General features: G+C 40.7%; 3 protein-coding genes across 5 annotated transcripts in view; all 3 read left to right on the plus strand.

Moving 5' to 3' along the window:
• Positions 1-8,369: 8,369 nt before the first annotated feature.
• LOC103703731 (protein NRT1/ PTR FAMILY 6.2-like) lies at positions 8,370-12,882 on the plus strand. 2 transcript variants are annotated; one of them, XM_008786682.5, is made up of 6 exons: positions 8,370-8,914; positions 9,027-9,129; positions 10,479-10,696; positions 11,014-11,561; positions 11,665-12,011; positions 12,168-12,882. In XM_008786682.5, the coding sequence occupies exons 1-6, from the start codon at positions 8,912-8,914 to the stop codon at positions 12,716-12,718; spliced, it is 1,770 nt and encodes a 589-aa protein (XP_008784904.1). In that variant the 5' UTR covers positions 8,370-8,911; the 3' UTR covers positions 12,719-12,882. The 2 variants fall into 2 exon arrangements, with proteins under 2 accessions (XP_008784904.1, XP_089782938.1); XM_089926812.1 differs by having other exon boundaries at positions 8,506-8,914; positions 9,061-9,129.
• A 2,993-nt stretch (positions 12,883-15,875) lies between these two features.
• Positions 15,876-22,882, plus strand: LOC103703724 (beta-glucuronosyltransferase GlcAT14B-like). Of its 2 annotated transcripts, XM_008786672.6 has the most exons (4): positions 15,876-16,971; positions 17,655-17,730; positions 17,841-17,956; positions 22,034-22,882. In XM_008786672.6, exons 1-4 carry the CDS (start codon positions 16,362-16,364, stop codon positions 22,546-22,548), a joined length of 1,317 nt encoding a protein of 438 aa, XP_008784894.3. In that variant the 5' UTR covers positions 15,876-16,361; the 3' UTR covers positions 22,549-22,882. The 2 variants fall into 2 exon arrangements, with proteins under 2 accessions (XP_008784894.3, XP_026659226.3); XM_026803425.4 differs by lacking the exons at positions 17,655-17,730; positions 17,841-17,956 and having other exon boundaries at positions 16,142-16,971.
• Positions 22,883-25,825: 2,943 nt separating this feature from the next.
• Positions 25,826-26,321, plus strand: part of EMB3142 (nuclear pore complex protein (DUF3414)) — a 43,615-nt gene continuing 43,119 nt past the window's right edge. The window contains exon 1 of the mRNA XM_039130519.3: positions 25,826-26,261. Within this exon, the coding sequence (XP_038986447.3) occupies positions 26,121-26,261 (141 nt within the window). The 5' untranslated portion in view covers positions 25,826-26,120. The remainder of the gene's footprint in view (positions 26,262-26,321) is intronic.

Consider the following 26,321-nt stretch of genomic DNA (forward strand, 5'->3'; position numbering starts at 1 on the left):
CGTATTCTGAGTTGGCTTTGTTGAATCTCATGAGGTTTTTCTTAGATTTTGAGAGGTGGGTTTAAGTTTGCTGCAATATCTGTCATCCATCATTCCCTGTCGAACTTTATTCAACAAAATATACAGGTTCGGCAATTAGCAATCAGGAGTGATAATTTGCAATTCTTTCATATGTTGAATTTCTTCGCCCACCGAGGTTGGGCAAGAACGCCTGCAGCGGCAGGTGCTGAAAGAGTTCAAACAAGAGTTGCAGGTGCCTTTAAGGGCATCTAAGGGAAGCCAGTATGCTGTGTTAGGTGTAACAAGGATGTTGCAGGGGATGCTTACATCCTTGGGATCAGAATTTGCAGAGGTCGCCCCGTGAGATTCTTGGAAATTGGGATCAAACTATTGGCCTGTGGTGAAAGGCAGACAGATCAAACTTCTGAGTTCTAAGCATCAAAAGGATCATAAAGGCTTGCACTAAATTGAGTGATCAGGAATCCGTTGGAATTCTTCCCTCATCAGTGGAAAACATATGACCTTCGTGCCGAATGGCATGAAAAATTATTCGGTCTCTTCGCAAAAAAGACTAGATCCTTCCGAACGCAGAGCCGCTGCTGGCAAAACTCTACAACCTCTGCAAATGTAGGGCCGTGCATTTCTCACCGACCTCTGCAACCTCAGATCCCTAACCGCAACTCCGGCTAAACCGGCGAATATTGGTCCCGCTGAGTCAATTCAACAAGCTGGTCAAGCTGGCGATGAGTGGACTCAGGTCGCTAGGCGTCATACCTCTTAAGTTTAAAATCGGTCAAGTGGACTCAGGTCCCACCGAGTTCGACCCGCAATTTTTCTGCTCCCGAGCCAAAAACTGGTCAGGTGGTGAGTTCAACCCGGAATTCTGCTGCTGCTGAGCCAGTTGCCACGGATTCTGTTTTTGAGGGGAAAATGGAGGTGCTTCTTACCACCTGATTCGAAATTCTTCTTTGGACCTTGAACGGCCGAATTACTCCTACCTGGCTTTCCTCCCCAGGAAAGATGGACCCTTAGGCCCCAAGGAATTAACCCGGAAGTGTATCTTGGAATTTATTTTCGAGTTTTCAAGAGATTGTGGGTAGTTAAGAGGGCATCCTTGTTGAATTGGATTTCAAGAAAGCATTTTGATAGGCTAAATTGAAATGTGTGGTTCGACCTTTTGGAAGCTAGAGTTTTTCCATCTTGGGGAATCCAACGGAATAAAACCTTGCTTTCTTCTTCTTCCTCGTCGGCAGTTCGCCAAAGTGATCCTTTATCACCTGGTCTGCTCATCCTTGTCGAGGACGTACGTTCTCTCTAGAGTGCTCGAGCTAGCCCGAATTAATGGTTTCACTCAGGGTCCAGGAATATATGGACCTGGTGGGAGAACATTTGGAACTGCTGGCTTGCTAGGCAATCTTAGTTGGCTTGAGAGTGCAGCTGGCCTTAAGCTTGATTCCATAAAAGCTAGTTCCTTGTGTGCATGGACATGGGAGTGGAGGATCAAGAGGCTGCAGCGAAGACCATGAATTTACAGCTCTGTGAATTTTCTTCCATTTATCATGGTCTTCTGCTCGGTAATAAGAAACTGAATGGAAGGGATCGGGTGCTGTTCCTTGAAAGGATTGAGAAGAGGCCTGCATCATGGGAAGGGAGATTTCTCGCTTTTGCCTGCTAGCTTATACCTTTGTTTTCTTTCTTCGCCCTCCAGGGTCTTCCCGTTCTTTTATCTCAGTACCTCGGCACCAAAAGAATAACCCATCCGCCTAATCACCGTTCGTAATTGCATATCTGTCCTTTTTTTTAATTTAGATTTTCTTATTGTTAGCCGTCATCTAAGCTATTCCCAATGTTTCGGGTAGGCCTGCACGTTTAGGTGATGGATATTTGCTGACATGACACCATCGTGGCAGCATAGTGCTTCAATTAAAATGATCTTCAACACGTTTCATCAGACATTGGCACCTAACCCACCACCATGCTTCTCCGACGGTACTGAATCCACTTTCCACCTCAAGGTGCGTCGCATCCAAAGCAACTCGTCGCAAACATCCATCGGTGGATCTCGTCATCCGTCTTGTCTTTATATATATATATATATAAAGCCTAATCTGCTCGTAAACTCTTTATCCAAGCCGGGTGCGTGTTCTAACAAAAAAAAAAAGAAAAGCCGGGTGCCTCGGAATCTTATCCCCTCGAGGAGGAAGAGTAGTGCCGGTGCAGCAAAGAAACTTCACACCGCAGACTTACACGGCCCGTGTGTCCCACCGTTCACGTTGGGCGAATACTGCTTCTACGTAGGCATGTGTGGTGTCCCTGCATCAGATATGCGTCATACGGATGCTTCCACCTTGCGATTCTCATCTCTATATATACTTGCCTGCTTCATAACAAAAGGTTTCCCTATGTGCGTTTCTAGAGGTCATTTTACCTCCTAGCAATTGACAAGTTAGGGGACCCGCCCGTGGCAGTGGGCGGTGGTTCATGGGATTTGGAATCTCTATCTTTAAGAACCTGCTTCTTTAATTATTCTTTCAATCCTTTCAAAGATTAAGACCAGGCTAATCGTGATGAGGTGGAGCAAATAAGCTTCTTTTGTGCTAAAAAGTTTGTCCGTCAAAACGGGACCGAAAGTAGGCGAAGGGCACTGCCGAAGTCGCATGCTTTCAGCATCCTCTATTTACTCCTGAATTTTTTCCTTTTTTCTATTTTCATGTTCTTGGTTCTCTTTCTTCCTCCCCCCCTCCCTCCTTCCCTAATAACATGGTCTGCATAAATTCCTCTCCAAGCAAATTTTAAATGCACAAATATATCACTATATTTATGAACGTAATGCTGAGGCAAGAGGTATTGTGTATTTAAATAACACTTTTCTGTGCAAAATATATTTTTGAGACATGTTATACACGGCTAAAAGACATGTTTTCAGAAAATATATATTGAAATATTTACAGAAAAAAATAGAGAGAAAAAATGGTTATATTTTTTTGTACCATCATATTCGGTACATCTCAGGAATTATATATACTTGTGTACAGACTTTATATAAGAAAAATAATATAAATCGATATATGATCACATTAATAAAAAAAAAATATTATGGGTGATACTGGTTGTTATGTGATTCCTATAATTACTCTAACAAATCATGTTAACAAAAAAAATAATAATATAAGTTGATGCAGAATCACGCTAATAAAGAAAAAATTATAGGTGATGCAGGCTGTTATGTGATCCCTAAAATTATACTAACAATATATAAAATATAGTCCAAACAATATTGGAAATAAATGGAGAAAACAAGAAGTCAATACAAAGCAAAACTGGGATCCTTTAGATCTATAGGAGAATATCAACAAAGTTGAAATGAAAAAAATGATTGAAAAACAATCCCTACCTTAGTTTCTGGCCATATAAAATTTTTAATTACTAAAATTAATGTTATTCAATTCGCATCTTATATATATATAGTAGTATATCTGCCAAATGTTGCAAATGACCTTTTTCTTCATCACTTAAGCCAAAACTTTTACATTGAAACAAGATATCCTCTGCGTCATAAATTGACTTCAAACCTAAAGTAGCTTTGAAAAAAAAAAAAAGGTGGTGAGTTTTAACTTCAAGTAGATCTTCAACCATTAGACGGCATATTTTTAACTTTCTTCAAGCATATTATGACAGAAGACTTTTAAAATTTGTTACTAACTACACATATACCAAAAGACAATTTGACACATTTTAACTTAAGTGTACTCCCTCCAAAAGCTATAATGAGCATTAACAATGATCATTCCGATTGAATTTTATTTGTGCGACTACATTTAATTCTATAAATTGAAAAAATCAATAATTAGTACTTTTATTTTTGGTGAGATTTTTTAGGTTTTTAAAATGTCATTTTAGTCAATAATGAAAAAAATTCAAATGACATTAACACATCACTCATCAGGAGATACAATTGCCAAAATTTCTTTCTATCACAATCTTTAGGGTATACCGTTGACAAAGACAATGACTATTATTATAAGATTATATCGAGGATCAAGATTATATCCATATTATTTTGCACTAATTATGGATTTAATATTAATATTTTAAATACCATGGTATATGATATTTGCAGGCATATAATGTTGATTGATAAAAGAGAACTAAATAAAATATTAAATTGGATATATAAAGAAAATTTTTAGAAGATAAAGGTTTAAAGACTACTTGAACTATATAATAAAAATCTAGTGAGGATAGAAATGAAAACATGATACTAATTAAGATTGATGATCTAGAGAAATCTATCTAGATATAAACTTTCTCTTTTGTTATACTTGCACTAGTGCTGAGACCAAGATGACAAGTAGCCTCGAAGCCTCCAATTCCAAATGCATAATATGAGAAAGGATAGGATCGGATAGGAACGAGAAATTATTCAATGAGAAACATAATTAAAAGGAGAATAAAAAACTAGTGGTTCAGCCGTGTTGTTTGGTGGATCGGGGAAAATCAGGATGGAGTTGCTAGCTTCGTTCGCTGTACCTAGAGCATTAGGAGAATTTTAGACAAGGCTCCATAGAATGGACGGCTGAGATGGAAATTGGAGATCCTGTACCTAGAGCTTCGTTGCGGTTCCCACGTCCCGTCACGAGAATTTCTTTTGTTTCTTCGCCATCAATCACTTCAAAAGGAAACGACATGCGAGAACCATCCAAGTTAACTCAAGTTATGCAAAAGCACTTCTCAAAAGTTTAATATTCTGCTGTATGGGAACGTGTTGTTGGTGTCATAGTTCTAATTAAGTTGGCTTCTGTGGAGGCCTATATATCTTATCCATATCTATTTTTGGTTTGTCTTAATATATACTTGGCTGGTGATCATTGTACTACTTTCCTACAGCTGGAAATAAAATTATCACTTTCACCAAAAAAAAAAGGCTTACATTTGGTATCCGCTTCTAATCACCTTGGATGCGGCCATCAAAATTTTTATCATAAAGTGATCAGTTTTGCTACTTAGAATATAAAAAATAGCAATCAGATAGAGAATATATATATATATATATATACTAGAATTAAAGCGGGTAGAAAGAAGTGATGAGATATATGACTCAGAGTTATGCGAATATTGGTGCAGATATGAGAAAGCTTTTAGTAAAAGTGATAGGAAAAGAACTTAGAGCAGAATAGATGGAGGTTGTGAGAATAATTATATAACTTGAAATAACATTGGAGATGGATATAAAAAAAATATATTTGGTGATTAAGTATCTATAAAATTGTCACCAAATAATTAAAAAAAACTTTACTACTACTGCTGCCGCTACTACTATACTACTACCGATGTTGCGATAGTTGCTAATATTACCGTTGGTCCGCTACTATTATTTTTATTATTATTATTTATTGTATGTTGTTGTATTTTTTTGTGCGCTCTATGCGACCATAGCACCAATCATTTGGCCTGTTGCTCAACAAGGTGTGGCAAACTTCAAATTGAGTTCTTAATCCCACCACCTCTCTGATGAGTCTTCCACATTTCAGTTGAGCCACCACGTTTACATGTTAGAATATGTGGTAAAGTCCACTGGAAGGACAACGCATAGCCTAAAGCGCAGGCGAAAGTCACCAAGAATGGAAGTGGGACCTAAACCCTGTCTTTACGTTTCCAAGTAAAACATTTTGAAAGATATTGGAAGAAAGAAACGGGGAGATAATGGAAGGCATGACGAACGTGTACATGATTACAATTTTCCAGGGTTGGGTGGTCGGAGCAAAATCAAAGCATAGGGCTGCTTGCTCTCTCGCCTTATCCTTCTCTCCTTTTGACTTCTTTGTTTCCATTCAATCATTCATCCTCATTCTTGTAATGGAAATCAAATTGAAATTGATGTAGATATGATGCATTATGACGTTAGATTTGCAACATGTTTATGTCTCTCTCTCTCTCTCTTATGTATGCCTATATACAAAGAAAAATCTATGCAAGATCTATCTAGTGCATAGTCGAGATGTAGATATAATACTTTATGACGTTAGGCTCATAACATGTTTATGTCTCTCACTCTCTCATATGTATGCCTACATAGAGAGAAAAATCTTCCCAAGATCTACCTAATGCATAGTCGATGTGAAATTAAACACACACTCGTATGAATCCTCACACGCTCTCTTTGTTTGAGTCGTTCTCAACAAATTAAGAGTCCAAATCCATTCACAAACAACAAAATCTAATCAAAAATATCATGATCAACTTGTGATTAGCCGAAATGAATCCATACTGCAGTATTCGATCCCTAATCTATATAGGCCACAAAGTATCTAAAATTTACCTGGTGCATCCTTACACAGAGGAGAGGGATGGAATGCACACAAACACACACACACACACACACATATATATATATATGTAAATAATTGTAACAAAAAAATTTATAAAGATATAAGCTCACCAATATTAATTTAGAAAGCTTCGCTAGGTCCTGATAGTAATAAAAAAAAAAAAAGATCTCCTGACTGTTCATTGCACATGTGTAGATATACAAGTTGCTGCAATCAAAGTCTTATCTAATTGCAACATGTTATACTTATAGTTGCCACTCATCCACATTGGCATGGTAGCTTGCAGTGTGCCACAGCACTTGCGTCATCCTGTCTCACCACGCATGAAAGATCACTGGCGGCCCTGCCAATGACCAAAGGTGGATGGAAGCGACTCTGCGTATACGAAACCGACCTCATTCGGTTGAGAGCATTATCACGTTTCTACTCCAAATCTACAGTTGGACTTTTGGCAGTTTAAGAGTCTCTCATGCAAATGTTTGGTGGAAATTTAATTAAAACCGCCTTCGAAAAATTTCTAGATAGTCTGCTTTGTTTTCTGATTATCAACTAGGCAGGTCCATTAGATCAACCATTATAACAGATCTCCATAAATCAACGAGAGGAAAGAGAAGAAGAAAAACTCTCGGAATGAGTTACGGTATACATTTCTCATAACATGACGGAGAGGAAATGCATTGATGGGAGCAACAACGTGCCCCATATATGAGACGTCTTCGGTGTTAGATGTTAGCATGCACGCAAAATTTTAAGTAGGTCTTAGATGTGCAGTCCTAGAAACTTGTGGGTGCAGCCTGAATGAATCCATCCATCTGCGGACTGATTTGGGTATGGGTCATGCACGTAGGCCGCCGGCCGGTTCGGTTGAGGTCAAGCAGGCTGAGGGCTGGTAATTGGTAGGTGGCGGGGCCAAATCGAGCCGGGTGGGCGGTGAGAGTTTGGAACGGGACATCATGCATGGCTTGGGATCTAGGACAACCACCTCCCCCAGCTGGGCTGGAGCAACAGCAATCGTCGACGTGTGCGTCCATTAATCGTCCAACTCTCCGAGGCAGCTAATTAATTAACTCCATCGGATCCTACCCACCCTCTCTCGTTTCATCTATCAAATTGAACAAGCACGACTACAGCCTACCCCAGTACAAGTCCGAATTCTTTATACATATATTTTTTATATTAGATTGGAAATCTCGCATGCACCTTGGGTAGGCTTATCCTTGGCTGGTTATATGCTTTAATTATATATCTTATCCTGCATCAAATGCGCGCAGCCTCGTATATGTACAACGGGCCTGTAAACGGCCCTCATTTATGTATACAGCTCGACTCTCTCGTCTTCTCAAGAGATTAAAGCTTTCAATTAAGCATGAAACATGGATATATAAGACTCGATGATCGAATTGCCTTCCATCATTTGAGGACTCGCACCGCCTAACCAGGTTAGCCCAGTATAAACTAATTAACCACCCCCGCCGTAACCTATAATAATTATAAAGTTGTTCCGCTTTCGTAGTGGAGCAAAATTATTAATTTATTTTTGGAAGAAGTAACTGCCTCCAAGTTAGTCGGATCGGAAAATGTGGAACCCTGACTGCATCTAAAACGCCACCTAATTATATAGATCTCTTTCCGCCTTTAGCTTAGTCTAGACAACAAAATGTCGTTCGATCGGCAGACTAGCTTGGCATGAAGGGGTTATTCTTTACCCTCTACTTATTGCGCCCGTTTTTGATCCATAATAATTTGCAGCAGATACGCTTTCCGGAGTTTAAAATAGCTAGAAACCAGTTTTGCTTTTTAGTTAGTAAATTTTGTTGGAACTTTTGCCATTTAATTTCGGAAGAATCTAATTTCGCAAAGATAATATGTAGTCGAGATTTCTTTGATTCTAGCTAAGCGGTCGTCGCATACATATACCATCGATCCTACCCTCGTATTCATTCGAAGATTCTCTTAATTACCAATTACCATAAAATATAAGGACATGCATACCTTCCTTGTATAGAGTTTAATTAACTCTCCTTGCAAATATAGAGGGATGGTTCGGAGGTAGGAAGAAAAGAAAAGGAGGTGACATTTGGTTGTGGGGTAGGTGGAGCACTTAAAGAGAGGTATCGTGCTGTGGCTCGCACCCTCTAGAACCACAGATATCCATCCATCCGCACAGAAGTCTCGAGGGCAGATACCATGGCAAAGGCCTGTCGCAAGATTCCTTTATTAATTTCTCGATCTTGCGCGCCAACTTCCCCGCTACTTCCACATCACCTTTTTCCTTCACTTTGTCTGATACGCAGACACTAAAAGAGGACGCTAAATCTTGGACTCCCCGGAGGCTTCATTTGTCAAATTTGGAGGGCCGATTCCCAGCTTTCTCAAATTAAGCTGTGTACGACGATGATCCAAAGATAGTGGAGGTCCTTGTAAGGGTGAGGGAAGGCTTCAAACTTTGCCTATAAAAGGAGATCCACAGAGAACGCTAGCATTTGTGAGCGGGAGCATACAAGTGAGGGATCTCTGCTTTCGTTCCATCTCTATAGCTTTTCAAGCCCATTTGCACTGTTGAGACCTCCGAACGGGTCGACATGGTGTGTCTCAGTTGGCTTCTCAGGGTTCACGCACGATCTTTTCAGATGCTCTCTACCTTGTTTCCCGTTTTTATTTATCTTCTCCTTTTGTTCTTTCGAATATGCTTCTTAGGATGGAAAAATGAGATGGTCAGTGGCTGATGCAGTGGATTACAAGGGATTTCCTGCCGACAGATCCAAGACCGGCGGCTGGGTACCTGCAGCTCTTATCTTAGGTCTGTCATCCATTTCTTCACGTATAGCTTAATTAAACTCTCATTTTCTTTTGTTTCTCTTCATTGTTTCAACATCCTTTACCCCCCACTTTTTTTTTTATTAAAAAAAAAAAAGCTCAGTATGCCATTCCCTGTAGAAGGAAATTGAGAAGCAAGACAAGACAAAAATAAATGTTTTCTTTTTTATCAACATTTTTTTTGGTACATCAACATCTTTTGAACGTCTATTACTTATCCTCTGTGAATAAATGATCATCTCTTAGCGTACGTATTAAGATAGTACAAAGCTCTTTGTTGGATTTAATTTGCATGTTTATCGGTAATATGTCGCGCTTTTCGCCACTACAGTTTTTCTCCTACTCCCAGGACTAAACTCGCTATGATCAAACATCAAGATTATCTTAGACTAGATCAATACGTTTTATGCTGAACAGAAAGTTAATTGAGAAGCTAAATTCGCTTATATTTTGGGCATCGGGAATTTACTTTTAACCACCCTAGCATATATCACTTGGCACATGAAGATCGAGTGTTTTCTACATGGGCATGCGAGCAAGTACCAAACATATTTAGCGTACCATATATAGGGAAGATACAATTCCACGTTGAGTTGAGCTCAGCATATAATTCCCTGGCTGTCAAAGGCTAGCCTCGTGATTGAAACAAATATCTTCGCTTAAAAGCACTGCAAGCACTAAAACTTTTTGAGATAGTAATTAAGCAGCAGGCGATCCATTTTGCTTAGAAAATATTAGAATAAAAAGTAGCAGGTGCTTTACTGGTTCATGCGAAAAGACAAAAAGAAAAAAAAAGAGGAGGATGGTAAGGAGGGAGAAACAGAGAAGGGAAATGGTCAAACAGAGTCAACTAGCTAGATTGCTGGAGTTGCAAGCTCGACCTTTTCTATTCCAACAACGACAGATACATGCCAACCATGGAAAATGAATTGAATGGGGACCGGTTTGGATGGCGGATTCCTTTTTTTTTTTCGTGGGGGTTGGGGAGGGTCCATCGATGCAGACCGGGGCAGGTAGTAACCTGCCAGTGTATATTGTATTCTACTATATCACGGACACTCTATCGCTCAGTATCGATGCACACGAACTTTGTGCCCGTACCTATTAATTCATCACTTTTACTTAGAAATGTTGAGACGCATTATTTCGACTTTGTTAAACACTTCAGCAAATATCTGCTACTTTCTCACTATATGTAACATGGTATGTAACTGTACTTTTTTTAAGGTCGTCATTGGACACGAATTATAGTGCTATATATATACTTCCTAACTAAAAATGCGCTGTCTAAAGTGGCTATAAATTAATTTGTTGGTTCAATTTTGATCGCAGTGATTGAAATATCTGAGAGGCTGTCAACGATGGGAATCGCCGTCAATCTCGTGACATACTTGGGTGGAACAATGCATCTTCCGAGCGCAGAGTCTGCCAACGTTGTATCAGATTTCATGGGCACTTCCTACCTGCTGTGCTTGCTTGGAGGGTTCCTAGCTGATTCCTTCTTAGGTCGATACCTCACAATTGCCATCTTTGCCATGGTCCAAGCATTGGTAATTAGTCCCTCAACTTATAAAAAAAGGCGTACGTCATTAGTTATTCCACTTGAGTAAAAATTTCATGCACCCACTTAATCGCATATATAGAAGGAACGGGCGAGGAGCCTCTACAGTATATAGTTAGCTTATAAACCTTGAAGAGCGAGATCTAACCGGCGATGGCAGGCGCCAGCTAGCATAAGAATTGCTCCAATTTACTGAGGTTCAAAGAAGGAATTTCTTTCGTAGAGTTTTGCTGTATATATGCTGCTGCCTTTTAACGCAAGCGATTGACAAATAGATATTGTCTGACCGTTGAACAAAATTTATAGGGGACGGGCACGCTCTCTGTGGCGACAAGGCTGCCCCAACTTCGGCCGCCGCCATGCAACTCTTCTACCACCACTACGTGCCAACATGCCGACCGGTTCCAGATGGGCATCCTCTATTTGAGCTTGTTCGTGATCGCCTTGGGCACTGGGGGACTCAAATCAAGTGTGTCGGGTTTTGGGACCGACCAGTTTGATGAGAAGGATGAGAAGGAGAAGACCCAGATGGCCAACTTCTTCCACAGGTTCTTCTTCTTCATCAGCACCGGCACCCTGCTTGCAGTCACCGTCCTAGTCTACATACAAGACGAGGTAAGCCGAAGCTGGGCCTACGGTATCTGCTGCATCTCCATGCTTGTCGCCATTGCGGTGTTCCTGACCGGGACGAGAAGATACCGGTACAAGAGAAGCGCCGGTAGCCCGATCGTTCACATTCTTCAAGTTGTCGTGGCTGCAGTGAGGAAGAGGGGGCTCGAGTACCCGTCGGACATTGCTCTCTTGTACGAGGATTGCCCTGAGGCCTCGAGAATCCAACATACCGACCAATTCCGGTGAGAATTAATTTATGATTGCTCGTGATGATGGTATAGCCAGGTTTTGCATCCGCCGGGCACGACACTCTTGACAAATTAAGTGTTATTTTGGATTTGGTAGTTTTCTCGACAAGGCTGCAATCATGGCGGATGGAGATAATTACGTAGTAAACGGCGGGACCTCGACTCCAAACCCCTGGAAACTGCGCTCGGTGACCAGGATCGAGGAGGTGAAGATGATGATTCGACTGCTTCCGGTGTGGACTACGACGATCATGTTCTGGACCGTATATGCTCAGATTATCACATTCTCTGTGGAGCAAGCAACGACCATGGAGAGGTCGATTGGTAGCTTCCAGATTCCAGCTGGATCGCTAACAGTCTTCTTCGTCGGGGGCATTCTGATCACTCTAGCGGTCTATGACCGCATGATCATGCCCCTGTTAAAGAACTGGAAAGGCAAACAAGGTATACATCTATTTAGATATACATATATAGTGCTGCATCGTTGAGTAATTAATGGTTAATTTTTGTTCCATGCGAATCATATATATTTATATATATATATGGACTAGTTTCCGACGGCAATATAAGTAACGCATGCATGGTTTTAACATCCCGTAGGCTTCACCAACATACAAAAAATCGGCATTGGCCTCACCCTATCGATGATAGGGATGGTGGCTGCGGCTCTTGCAGAGGTGAAACGGCTCTCGGTCGCTAGAGAAGTAGGTCCTGCTGCCGCTCGCAGGGGTACGACGCTGCCCGTCAGTGTTTTCACATTGATCCCGCAGTTCTTCCTTGTGGGCGCCGCCGAGGGATTCGTATACACCGGCCAGCTCGATTTCTTCATCACCCGGTCGCCGAAGGGGATGAAGACGATGAGCACCGGCCTCTTCCTTACTACCCTTTCGCTTGGCTTCTTTGTCAGCAGCTTCTTAGTTTCGATCGTGAAGAGCCTGACGGCCGGCAGAGAAGGGAATGGGTGGCTCGCGGACAACATCAACTATGGGAGGTTGGATTGCTTCTATGGGCTTCTCGCGGTGCTGAGCGCCGTCAACTTGGGAGCTTTTCTCCTTTGTGCTGCACGGACCAAGCCACAGACCCCAAAGGCCGGGGTGCAGATGGAGAGTAAGGTGAAGAGTTCGTCCATAGATGAGGATGATGTGTGCTAGCTAGAGATGGGCAAGGCTACGAGGCCATTTCTTGCTGCTTAATTTTCATCCGGCTCGTTCTCTGTATAATATCATAGGTTTGCTTTAATAACTTTCCCCGCCTGCTTGAGGTTGTACCATACTCTCTTGATCTTTATAAGGAGGTGCCTTGCGTTTGGATTTTCTTTTTTTTTTTTTTTTTTTTTTTGAGTAAGTGTTTGGCTTTCTTGTGCGCGCGCGCAGAAAGCCAAACACATATTATCTCCTCTTCTCCCCCACCTATATATATATATATATATATGCAGGCAACTAATAATACTCATAGTTTTTCTTCCAATATACTATTGTTTGATCCAATTGATCCAACAAGGATTCCGAGCTTATCCAACTAATATCATTAAGAAACTCTATCACGACCTAGAAACTTACTAGAAATGGCTGGATAGAAGGTGTTATTAATTTGGTTATATATATAAATAGTGAGACTAATCGCACACTCAAACGGATTCTTACATACTCTTTTTGTTTAAGCTTTAACATCCTCATCAGGCTGAGGATCCAAATTTATTCAATCTAATCAAAAGTATTGCAAATTTGATCAACTCTTAGCCAACCCAAATTAGCTTGTACTATGGTATTCCCTAATCCATATGGATCATAGGTCGGATCCATTCTAATAACATTTGTAACAACCAAAAATTTCATCCAAAATGGCTAGCCAAAAAAAATATTTGGGTTTTTGATCCTGTATAAATATCTAAACTTATCCGAAAAAGCTAGTCAGATAATATTATTTGGGTTCTTTGGTTCTATAACACACGTCTATATAAATTCTCATAAACTTATTATTCCAAAATATTATGTAGCATTTTTATATGTTGAGTCATATTGGTTTCAAGTAAAAAATGAACCTCTTCCACTGTTAAAACTCATAGCATCACCTCTCATTTTATCCCAGTATGGCAGAGGATATTAAGTGTAGTTGGTGAAGATTTGGCATGCTATGTGGTAAATTTACGGTCTGCTATGTATTCTTTAACTCTGTATTTTTGTATATAATTTCTCATCAATAAATATGAGGGGAGTGCTCTGCTTCCTCCATTTCCGATAAAAAAAAATAAAACTCATAGCATCATAAATAGACAATCTCACCAATCCTATTATCTCAAAAATAAAATTATTCGCAGCACAACCACCTTTTGACTCTTCCCGTTCTCTATCTTCTGTATTTTTGATTTTTTCTATTTTCTTAGTTTTCTTTTTTATCCTTTCAGTCTCTTCCTCTTTTTATTTTTTCTTCATTCTCATCATTTTCTTTTTCTTCCTTTTTTTTTTTACTCTCTTCATCAAAATTTGTATTCTCAATTTTTTCTATTTCAAAATTCTTTGTTCTTCAATTTTTTTTTTTTTGTGCGCAGAACTGTCTTTATCCATATTTGTAAACCAATTTCTTTTGATAGTATTTAATTTTTATGGCAAGAATAAATAAATCCAAACTTTTCTCTACCGTGCAACCTGCTAGCTTTTCAACAATATCCTATAAATTACAAGCTCCAAGACGCTAGTACAGATGCTTCAAAATGTGTAGTTAGGAAATACCATTTTTCTTCATAAAAAATGTACTCCATCTTTCACTTTTCCTTTACCTTTTCTTTCTTTCTTTTTCCATCTCTAGTTATATTTACCTCTCACTTTTCCAATTAAGACGTTTTCATCTATCCAAAGTCTTCTCTTTTTTTTTTCCCTTTGTTATGATCCTGCACATGTGCGACGATTTGCATAAATGCATATTTAGTCCCATATTGGTCAAACGTTCGAAAGATCATAAATACTTACATAGGGTTTAGAAATTCCAATAATATTTTTTGGCTAGTATTTATGGATAAAATCATCAATTATTACTAATGGTATCAGAACAGATTTAGTCTTTAATCTACGTAGACCAAAAGATACTGCAATATGAGCCTTTTTAGGACTAAGTACATGTTGATTATGGTGCTTATAATTAAATTTAATTAGATTTATGATTAGATTTGGAACTTAAACAAGATAAATGTGTTATACGTGCATATGTTTTATCTTACTTTTATTTTGTATTGGAAAGATCTTGGATCCTTGTACGAGGTTAAAAAAATCAAATGATACTTTTTATTTAGGTTTTTTAAAAAAAGTTCTAGAATGCTAGATAATTACACGCAAATACTTTGTAAACAAAATCTAGAAACATACTATATATATATATCTTATATACAATAGCTTGATCAGTGATAGAATTCCAAAATTAATGCTGCTTTAGAAGGTTAGATCCAACCATCTGGTTAGGATAGAGCGAATGTTTCGTTTCAAATGTAGTAAGGCACTGAATAAAAAAATAAACTTGCTTGATCATGAAAATGATTGAGATTTTAGTTCATCTTTGAAACTAGAGGCATACCATTAAACAAATCCTTTAATTAAAGCTAGATGAAAATTCCTAAATTTCATTTTTGCAATTAGTCCAAGCATTCAGTTCTTAGTGCCATCCTAATGTGTCAGATATTGCTAGAAGGAAGAAATTTGAAAAAAAGAGCTCTTCAATGCCAAGACCTCATCAGAAAAATCAAGTGTTATGGGAAAGAAAAGAAGCAAATTCTCACCATAAAAAACCATTTTAGAAAAAAAAAAGGACAAACAAGTTATTATTATTATTACTATTATGATCATCTTGATCAAGCATAGATCTCAAAAAAAATGGCTGAACAAGAAAGAGGAAAGAAGGGAGCAGTGATGGTGATGGTGGTGGAAGGAAGAAGGTAGCAGTGATGGTGGTAGTGCTGGGTCGCCAATAGTACCATAGTAGAGATGGAAAGAAGGAATGGGGGGTGGCACCAAAAATAATATAGAAGGCCTAACTAAAATTTTAAAAATATAAGAAATATATACAACACGTGGATAGTTGAAAGTGGTAAAATTGTGACCGGAGTCGTTTTCGCACTCACTTTGTTATATGCGAACGCTCAAACATTTCTCGTATTTCTTCAAAAATAAAATTTTGGTGGCCCGAGGCACTTCCGCAACATATTCCGTCTCCTTTCCTCACTTTTTCTTTCCCTTGCGGAGATCACTCGACTGCCATTAAATCCGCCTTTCATGCTCTGCCAACAATAAAGTATTAGATATGCTGTCCGCGGTCCACGACGACTTCCAAGTTCCAAGTCCAATTTTATCGGATGTCTCCAAAGAGACCTTCCAAGTTCCGACTCATTCCTCTCTCCGTCATCTCTTTTCGCTCTTCTCAATTTCTCAAACCCCAACCCCAGATGATTCCAAGATATCGGCACCCTGACCCGTTTCATTATTATTAACATTTTCTTTCAGACGTTATTCTAATTTATTTTAAAACGCTTCTGATCTAATTAACTATCTTCATGACGGTATTTCTGCCGCATAGTATCGTATCATATCAGGAGAAAAAAGCGGGCGGGTTATTATTTCGGCGGTGTCGGCGCCGTGGGAAAGTCCCGCTCGATCCCACCTCATCCACGCCCGGGGCGATCCGCTCACCAGAGCTGTAAGCCTAAGCCAGCGGTTACCGGGACCCGGCCGCTAGACGGCAGTGAGGGCTTCCTTTCCGTGACGAGGGGGACAGCAAAAAGAAAAGAAAGGAGTCCCGTTCCGTCGTCACATGATCATCCCCCGGCGCTGCGAAGCCATGGACACGAAGCCTTCGCCGCCACCGCCGCCGCCGCCGCTGCAGCAGCGGAAGTGGGCGGTGCCGCTCCTCGCCTCCGTCCTCCTCTCCTCCGTCCTCCTCTCCGCCTCCCTCCTCTTCCTCTCCTCCGGCCAGACCCTTCTCTTCCTATCCTTCTCCCAGATCCCCTCCTCCGCCGCCGACGAGTCCCTCTTCGTCGAGCCCAAGCTCCGCCTCCCCCCGCTGCCCGCCCGCACGGTCCCCCGCCTCGCCTACCTCATCTCGGGCTCCGCCGGCGACGGCCGCAGCCTAAGGCGGACCCTCCGGGCTCTCTACCACCCGACCAACCGCTACGCGCTCCACCTCGATCTGGAGGCCCCCCCGGCTGAGCGCCTCGAGCTCGCCGCCGCCGTCCGGAACGATTCCGTCTACGCTCGCTTCGGGAACGTTCAGGTCGTCACCAGGGCCAACCTGGTCACCTACCGGGGCCCCACCATGGTCGCCAACACGCTCCATGCCGCGGCCATCCTCCTCAAGGAGGGCGGCGATTGGGACTGGTTCATCAACCTCAGCGCCTCCGATTACCCCCTCGTCACCCAGGACGGTAAGATTTTGTTAAATTTGCGGAGCATAGCTTCCTTCGTGATCCTTTTGATTTCTTCGTCACTTCTTTAATTCCTTGTCCAAAAGAGGCGAATCTGATTGATGCTGTCGAATTCCTTCCTGTTCGGATCCTCGAGATGATATCTGGGGATGTGTTCATCTGAAACATTCTATGCATAGACTTTGTTTATATATATATATATATAGATAAATTTATATACGGCAAATAGAATTCTAGAGCTTTCGTCTTCCAGGTGGACTTGAAATTAAAGACCATTCATTCATGACTCGACTGTAACTTAAATCTCCTCTTTGAAGCGCTTACTCTTTAGTTCCTTCCTCTTCCATTGTTTGAATGGCCTCAAGTTTCAGATTTTCCTCCACCATATCGTGCCCATTTATTTATGACTCAGCTATAAAATGGTCCTTCTTCTGCGCGCCCGCACCTCCACCCTCCCCAAATAAAAAGGAAAAAAGAATTAAATATGGTTTCTCTGTTCTCTAATAAGAAAAAAAATGGGCTCATTTGAAGCAAGATAACTTGGCTGCTCTCAGTAGCTCTTTCTGCTGTTGTTTGCGAGTGATGAATGGGCAAAGAACTCCTCTAGACCTCTGATTATGTATTACTTGTTTTGATGCTTCTGTTTTTCCTCTGTTATCTTTTCCTTCCCACTGGTTTCGCAGATCTGCTCCACGTGCTTTCGAGTTTGCCTCGACGTATGAATTTTATCGAGCATACAAGCGACATCGGATGGAAGGAGTATGTGAAACATCTATGAGATACTTTTAACACTTGAATCTATTGTTCCTTTTCATAGCACAATATCGGATATCGTTGTTGTAAAAATGATTGTTTGGTCCATTGCTTAGGTACCAAAGGGCCAAGCCTGTTATCATAGACCCTGGGCTGTATAGGTTGCAGAAGTCGGATGTGTTTTGGGTTTCTGAGAAAAGGAGCGTACCCACTGCATTCAAGCTCTTTACAGGTTAAGCATCTTTGCCTAATTATAGTCATTCAGCTCTCAAGCTCGGAGTGTTGGCCTTTGTCCTTGTATGCTTGGATGCTAGAGGGATGTATTCTGTACTTGGTATTCAGACAATCATGGTTTGCCAAAGTCCCAATACATAAAATTTGGAAGGAAAAGGACTTATTATCTTGGGATATCTCTGGCAGCATGGTGATTAACATGAGAAGACCATGCATCCTCCTAGGCTACAATGCTCAAAAATATAGCAGTTTTTAACTATTTCCATTTCCTTGCATGATGCATATCTTTTTACCAAATCAAAAAAATTAATGGCACTACTGAATTTTGTTAATGAATTTTATGGGCTAAAATACCAGTGTCAGTCTTACAATATTGCATGAGATATGCTTTTTACAAAGTGCCATCCTAGTTGAAGGACTTACAGGTAGCTGTTTGTGAAATATATTGTGGACTATAAAGAAATCCTAAATGTCCAAATTGTATGTATGGCAAGGAAAGGAGCTATTTGCAACTGATAGGCTTACCAGCTTCTGTGTTGGTACTGAATCTATAATGCTCATGTGCATACAGACTATAATTAACAAAAAGCATTGTTTCTTTCTTTCCAATTGCATGAAACATCTCTTTTTCCATCATTGGACATCATGTTGCTTATTTTCTTCTATGTTAGTATCAGGTCTATGGATGCTTGTGTTCTACGGAATCTGAAATATCAAAAAAGCATTGTTTCTTTATAACCACTTGAACAGAAAATAATTAGTTTCCCTTATGGTGGAAAGCTCAAAAAGACCTCTTAGCAAGCCATGATACCTAAGAGGTTGTTATCTAGTCTTATAAAAAGAGTCAAACCCAGTCTCAAGATACAAGGGTTGGAGGTTCTTTTGGTTCATGATTCGTCAATGTGATGGATATCAAGGATGATTTGAAGTGCAAAATACAGTATCCCTACCACCTGTTTAACCTATAAAACCTTAGTCTAGAAAAAAAGTTTAAGGTCTCGCAGCCTGTATGGACTGTACCATACTAAGTGACGCCAACTACCATGTCTCTATGGGTGTAACTAGTACTGGTTCATCACTTGTATGGTACAATAAGGTCAGTGCAAATCAACACCACATGATACTTGAATCCTTGCTAGAAATACAACTAATGATTTAATTATAAATTAAAATGCAGCATATAGTATAGCAAATCCAAATGTTAAGGCATTCTGCCAAATGTACGGATGCACAAGCCTAACCTCCACATATAACGAAACAAGGACTAAATCCTTCACAAATCTAATCATAAATATGTATGTCAACAAAAATGGCAACCATCATCCATTGATTTGCGTTAGACTCTGGATTGCAGTTAAGCCTGCAAATGTTTCGAGCTGGTCATGAGTAGCTTTTGGCATCGGCTTGAGAGCAGCTTATCTCAGATTGGCTCAAATACCAATGTATTTCAGAGCTATGCTTATAAACTGGCTAAATCTGATGCTAGTGGATTGCAAACATCAGGGAAGCTCGGCTTAATTAAAGCCCGAGCCAATACTCGTACAATTTGAGCTTGAACAAATTATGCGAAGCTTGTCTTGAGCTAGAGCTAAGGGTGGCAAAAATTGACCCGACCCAACATCCCAAAGAATTCTATTTGAGCTGGCTTTGGGTCAAGAGTTTTTTTCGATGGGATTGCTTACGGCTCAAATTTTCTGACTCAAACCTTAAATTAGTCAGGTATAGGTCAAAGCTTTAACCCGGCTTAGGTCATGAGAAAAGAGTTTAATTTGGGTTGAAACAATTCAGATTGGGTTAAGTCATGATCTTGAGTAATACTTTTTTTGAGTGGTTGATCTTTTTCTTAATACTAGTTATTTATTTTTTTTAGTAAATTAGCTAGTAAGAATTGTAAGGATTGGATTTGATATATTAGATTAGGTTTAGAATTGAATCTTGCAAAATATATTAGTTTAGGATCAAATTAGTGACCCAAAATGACCCATGGGTGCCTATGTTACCAGAGATCTTGATATGTTCTCAGGTCGGGTTGGGTATGGGTCAAGGTTTTGTCTATTCCTGTCCTTAACCTGACTGGAACCCAACATTGCCCGACAAATTGCCACCCCTAGCTGGTGCTGAGCTCAAGCAGCCGATTTATATAAGCCTGGGCAGCCTGATACTCGGTTCGGTTCGGCTCAACTTCTTTGTGCCCCCGATCATAGTCTGCCATGGTCTTTATCCAATGCCAAGGTCTTTAAGATAGAAAGGTTAATTATATACTATCTCCTTATAGCATACAATTAATCTACAGTCCCTCCTTCCCTTCAGTCCTTCAACCTGTACTTGAAGTCTTCCATTTGGTGCCAACTCTGGTCCTTGGTGCATGTGTCATAACAATCTCAAACAGTTTGTGGTCACTCTATTGTATATTGGCACCATTCCTACCCTTAACCAAATATAGGTATTTCTTCTAATCCCATCTCTCTAAAATTCATCACACTTGCATCTCAACATCTGTACCTAATCTGTGCACTTCTGATGCAAATATAAATAGTAAAAGTGGTCTTGTGAAAAAATTTTTTGGTTGAAATGCTAATGGTGATTGATGATTGCATAAAATTCATTTGCCTTTTGATGAATTCTTATGTCATTCACTGATTCTTTCTCCTTGCTCTACTTTTACCTTAGTTTCAGAACATTACTTTGTAGGCTCCTACAGTTGTGAACTAAACTATTCGGTGTTGTAGCAAAAAAATCCAACTCTTTTCTTGGAGCCATGGCGGCCATATACCAACATCACCCCTTGCTTCTTTTTGATACCTTAGAAAATCTTCGAAAGAAAGCTCCAAGAAGACTAAATGTTGATGATGGGACAAGAAAAAAGAGTTAAAATATGCTATTGTAATTGCTCAACGTTTAACGTGCTCATAGATCACATTCAGAACAGATTCAGAACTTTCAAGAGCTCGCTATCAAGTGCAATAGTGAGAAAGTTGAATTTTCCTGTCGGCTCCTTCTTGGGCCTTCTTGGGTGATTTATGATTAGGGTTGTTAACAGTGTATACATATCAGTTATAGATGTACATCATACATGCTAAACTGTTTGTATCTACTTGTGTTGGCCAATTTAAAAACAATTACAATTATGAACTGGATATTGAAGTTGATATCCGCATTTGAGATAAACTATAAGGAATTGAATGGAGCAATATTCATATTTGATATAAATATGTTGAAACTAGATGAGTGTTTGCAGGAGAAAAGGCAAAATCTTGGATATTCAACTAAACAAGGCTGGGAGCAAGTTGAATACGAATTATCAGGTGTTATTATCATTGTAATGATTTATGCATAATGAACAAATCCACACATATTCATAGATATGTATTCATATTTCAAATATGAAAGAAAATATCACCCATTTGTATCCAATGCAGATGTGTCAATTATATCTTTTTTTCAGGGAAACATGGACACGATTATAGAAACAGATATGATCTTTCAATTCTGCATACATCAGAAATAGCCCATGTTAATGGGTAGTAGAAATCATCCTTTTTTGATAGCCAGCTTTTAATGTCAGCTTACCTTTAATAAATTAGTGAGGCATCAATTCTTGGGTTATTTATTAAATTAATAAATAGAACTGTTCGACGAATCATTTATGTGCTCCTTGTAGACTTTCTGCAGATTGGTTCTTGGGTATTCATGCTAGTCAGTTAAACCTGTCTGCTGAACAAGGAAGTTATGCCTTTTAGAAATTGAATAATAAATACAAAAATGTCATAGATTTTTGATGTAATAAAGGATGTTTTTGCTAGAACATGAAATTTTGTATATAATATGCAATATTATATACGGACAACATCATGTCAGGCTTATTAGCAAACATTTTATATTATTTTGCTCAAATAAGCAGATGCATGTAAATTGAATATATGAATGCTGCAACTGCAGTTGTAATGCAGATAGCAGTGCTTTCTTGTCTTTTAGTATACAATGATACTGGATTTGTATTGCCCTTGTTCTTCTCTTCCATAGTTATGATGTGTAGAAATAGTGTTTATGACAGTATGGATTGTCTACTTTTCAGGCTCTGCTTGGATGATGCTTTCTCATCAGTTCATAGAATTTTGTTTATGGGGATGGGACAACCTTCCTCGGACAGTCCTAATGTACTATGCGAACTTTCTCTCCTCGCCTGAGGGCTACTTCCACACAGTCATCTGCAATGCACCAGAGTTTCGCAACACCACTGTTAACCATGACCTCCATTTCATATCTTGGGACAACCCCCCAAAGCAGCATCCGCACTTCCTCACCCTGGATGACTTTGCGAGAATGGTAGACAGCAATGCTCCTTTTGCAAGGAAGTTTGGTAGAGATGACCCAGTACTCAACAAGATTGACAAGGAGCTCTTGGGTCGTGATGCTGATGGATTTGTGCCTGGTGGATGGTATGGTGCATTAAAGATGAATAGAACTGATACGCATTACATTGTGAGAAATGTGAATGAGCTCAGGCCTGGGCCAGGTGCTAAGAGGCTTAGACACCTCGTCACAGGTTTGCTTTCAGCTGACGGTTTTGATGAGAAGCATTGCATTTGACATGTACAACACACCAGCAGATGCGAAGGTAAATTTGTTGCGAATTCTGAAGCTTTGCGTAGTCGGCCTGCTCTTCATTGTTGCAGAGCGAGGTCTCCTCAGTGTGGATATTGGTGGAGTAATCTTGGAAGGCAGAGAGTGTATCGCTATGGTTCAATAAATGTATCTTTGTAAGAGTATAAATTAGTAGCTCGGTTATGCAGCCTCTCTTCCATCTCTCTTTCCAGCGCTTTTGCTATGAACAGATTGTATGCTGCATTTTGGCACGAGAAGCTGCACTGCTGCGTGGATGTTGTAATATCATCAGTTATATACGCATAAGTTTTTACGAGTAGAGGCTACTATCACCATGGTGCTTTCTTCTGCTTTGTGCTGTTCAAATGGTAGGTGGGGCTGCAATTGGATGTGCCTTCATAGCTTTTTCTGGACGAGTCATGGTTTTCTTTACTCCCAAAGGTTCCTTGGTGGACCAATTGACGTGATGTCCTGCCGACGAGAAAGCATGCCAGTCCACCTAATGGTCTGCCAAATCCCCGGTAGAACACATCATTTTCCTGCTGAATCTTGCGTGATTTGCAAGTGCAAATGCTGTCAAGTAATATCCTACCTCTATGAGTTCCTTGCTTGCCGGGATCGTTCAATTGATCCTGAGAGCCATCCAGGTTCTCAGCCAATTTATATTCTCTTGCGTCAGACCGTAGTTAGAAGAGTTTGATTTGGATCGACCGGTGATCCTCTCTATCTTTCTTTAGCTTAGCGATATTTTCGTAGCACCTCATCGCGTCATCGCCATAATTTTGATCTTCAATAACGGCCCCAACGTTCTCCCCACCAATAAAAGATGCGCAGTTTCTTGGTAAATCCTATGACATGCATGATAGATGATACGCTTCATAGAAGATCGATGTCTTTAATGTAGTACCAGGAGGGTGGTACGTAATGTCTTTAATAATTCTTCTTCGGGCGTGTTTGTGGACGCCCGACGCACAGTGTTCATCCGCCTGCACGGATCTCGGAGCGAGCAGTGGACGATCCGGTTTAGCACTCGGGCGAAGCCCTTACAACCCGAGTCCGGCGCTAAAGGAGTCCGAGTGCCGGCCAGATGACCGTCGGCCCCCACCGGTGGCAGCGGGAATGGGGTCGAAGGGCTTCGCTCCTCTTCCCACAAGAACCGGCCCGGCCATCGACTGGGCGGAAGCTCCCCGATCGACGCCGAGTCCACCTTGTTCCGACTTCAAACTTCTTTCCTTTTTCCTCCTTTTTACGTGTTATACGCGAACAGCACCTTTTTCTTCCCCTTTTCTCGCGAGTAACGCTGACTTCTTTAAGTCAAGATTTCAACAATACTGTTGCTTCCGGACGATACGCCCTCACCGTTAAAAAAGGTAAGTACAGGACGGCAGCAGAAGTGCATTAGTACATCAGTATTCATTTTTGACGATGGGTTTTTATTTGATTGATTTTTTGTTTTTTGAACGAAATATTTTGTCCAGGCGAACATATCTTATACCTGCCAATCCCCAGGAATTCTCGTTTCCTTTTTCTTTTTCCCTTCTCAATTTTCCTTTTTCTCTCACTCCGTCTTACTAAGATATTAATGTGTAGAAGCAGAATGTTTTTTTATCATAAGTAGGCAGTATTTTTGTTCTCGTTTCAAACTCCTTGTCCTCTTTTCCACTTTTTTTTTATTTCTTTTCTATGTGCGTAAATTGAACAGGAGAATCACAGGTTTGAAGCACTGCAGAGCGAATCCCGGCAGGAGGCTTCTCAAAGGTGATGGAGATCACCCGATGATATCTCCAGCGTCGTGCTTGTTGAAAAGGATAGGTACGGCACTCGGTCGCAAGAATCTGGTTTCATGGCATCGAGTTGGGATGCTGCCCTTGTGATCCAAATCGAGCATTCAGGTATATATAAATCATCCGGTGCGATATGGTCTTTTATGCTCTGGCAAAAAACTGATGAGAATATAGCGTCTATCATCATCTTACATTTGCCTTGCGAGTAGCCGTTTGATGCCTTGCGAGTAGCGATTGGTGATTTCTATATAGATCAAAACCCAAAAGTCATTGAGATAATGAGCTGCAGGAGTTTTTTGGCTATCATGTGGGCATGCCAAATTAGAGAGCTTGAAGAATTCCTCTATGTAGTCGGCGATGATCATTCCTCCTAGACAAGCACCCCACCACCAACTCATGCCTCTTAGACTCGGTGCTGCTAGTGGCCCCAACGCTCTCTCCACCAGATGGATGGATCCTCCGCAACAAAATAAAAAAAGAATCTACCAAGTTAGTCTAGATTGCCTTCTTTCACACTTGAAGGGTCAAAATTAAACAGGGGACAAACCAATTCAATTCATGTCTGCTTCAACCACTTGTCCAAGGTGGATCCATTTCGCAAAATCCACCATTTTCACTGTAGATGTATATTGCTTTATGCGGCTGACTTGGCATGGATCGATGAAATGAAGTTGCAATCAAATGGAGATCAACTTTACACTCTTCTACTGCAGCTCGCGTTTATCAAGAAGCCAACAAAGCTGCCGATTTCATTGCTAAACAAGCCCTTAATCAAAACTGCTTCTGGACCTCTCGGGATGTTATTCACCGGAACTTATCTTCTATTCTGCAGGTCCCGTGCAGGGCTAGATGGCAGTGCTGAGATGAATTGGGAGGCTTCATTCAGACCTGGACGGAACATTTAAATGCAATTCAGTCCACATGTTTTACAGGGTCCGTGCTTTGTTTAGTCATATAATCTGAGCAGGGATCTATCATATATATATATATATATATATATATATATATATATATATATATATATATTATATTGCTATAGCAGATCCTGTGAGAAGCTGTGCATGTTGTTTTTACACAAGCATTCTGTATTAGTTTAGGGTCAGGGAGTTCTGTATCATTGTGTTGGTAGTTCTGTAAAGGTGACTTTGAGCCTGCTTAGGAACTTGTTCACAGGGGATGGTAATTAGTGTGACATGCATATAATGCTGTCTGATGTTTTATATTTTAATGATAAGCTGCTGCTCCTTCTGTTAAAAAAATAAAAATAAAATAAAAACAAGATCTGCATCACCGATGCAATGAAAATGCCAAATGTCGTAGGTTAAAAAAACTATAACTTCCGAATGATAGCAGACCTCTTTTTCATGTGCAATGCTAATTTTGAAATTGACTGACGCCGTTGGGTGCATCATTTTTATTTTTTTTATTTTTTTGCTTCTCCTTCTTAAAAGCCCGACTGACCGCGGCGCCGCGTTGCTAGTTGGCACGCGGACTCCACTCCGCACGCTAGGACCCGGGGCGCTTCAGCCTTCGGCGGTTCGCCTCCAAGTCGAGGCCCTTATATATTTGCAAGAAAGCGAGGAAAAGGGGCAAAAAAAAAAAGAAAAAAGAAAAAAGAAAAAGCCCGCCTCGGCCCCGAGGGTTTTAAACCCCAAGAAGCCCCAGGGCTTGTTGCTGTCGGCCTCCCCGCGCGCTCGTCTCTTCATCCTCCCGGCTGGCTAGGGTTTCGGAAGCCATTGTCGGAGCGGAGGGGAAGAAGAAGAAGAGGAGGCGATGGTCTCTCCGCACCAGCTCCTCTCGACGATCGAGGCGGCCCTTCTCGGTCCCTCCCCTCCCACTGCGACCCAGAGGATCGAGCTCATGCACGCCATTCGCTCTTCCCTCCCGGCTCTCCGGACCCTCCTCTCCTACCCGGTCCCCTCTCCCTTCTCTCCCTCTCTCTGTCTCCTCTTCTCCTTCCTCTTCTCGCTGCTG

This window comes from Phoenix dactylifera, chromosome 12, assembly GCF_051530095.1.
Source record: "Phoenix dactylifera cultivar Ajwa chromosome 12, Ajwa_hap1_PhDact_Kaust_v1.1, whole genome shotgun sequence".
Classification (NCBI taxonomy): domain Eukaryota; kingdom Viridiplantae; phylum Streptophyta; class Magnoliopsida; order Arecales; family Arecaceae; genus Phoenix; species Phoenix dactylifera.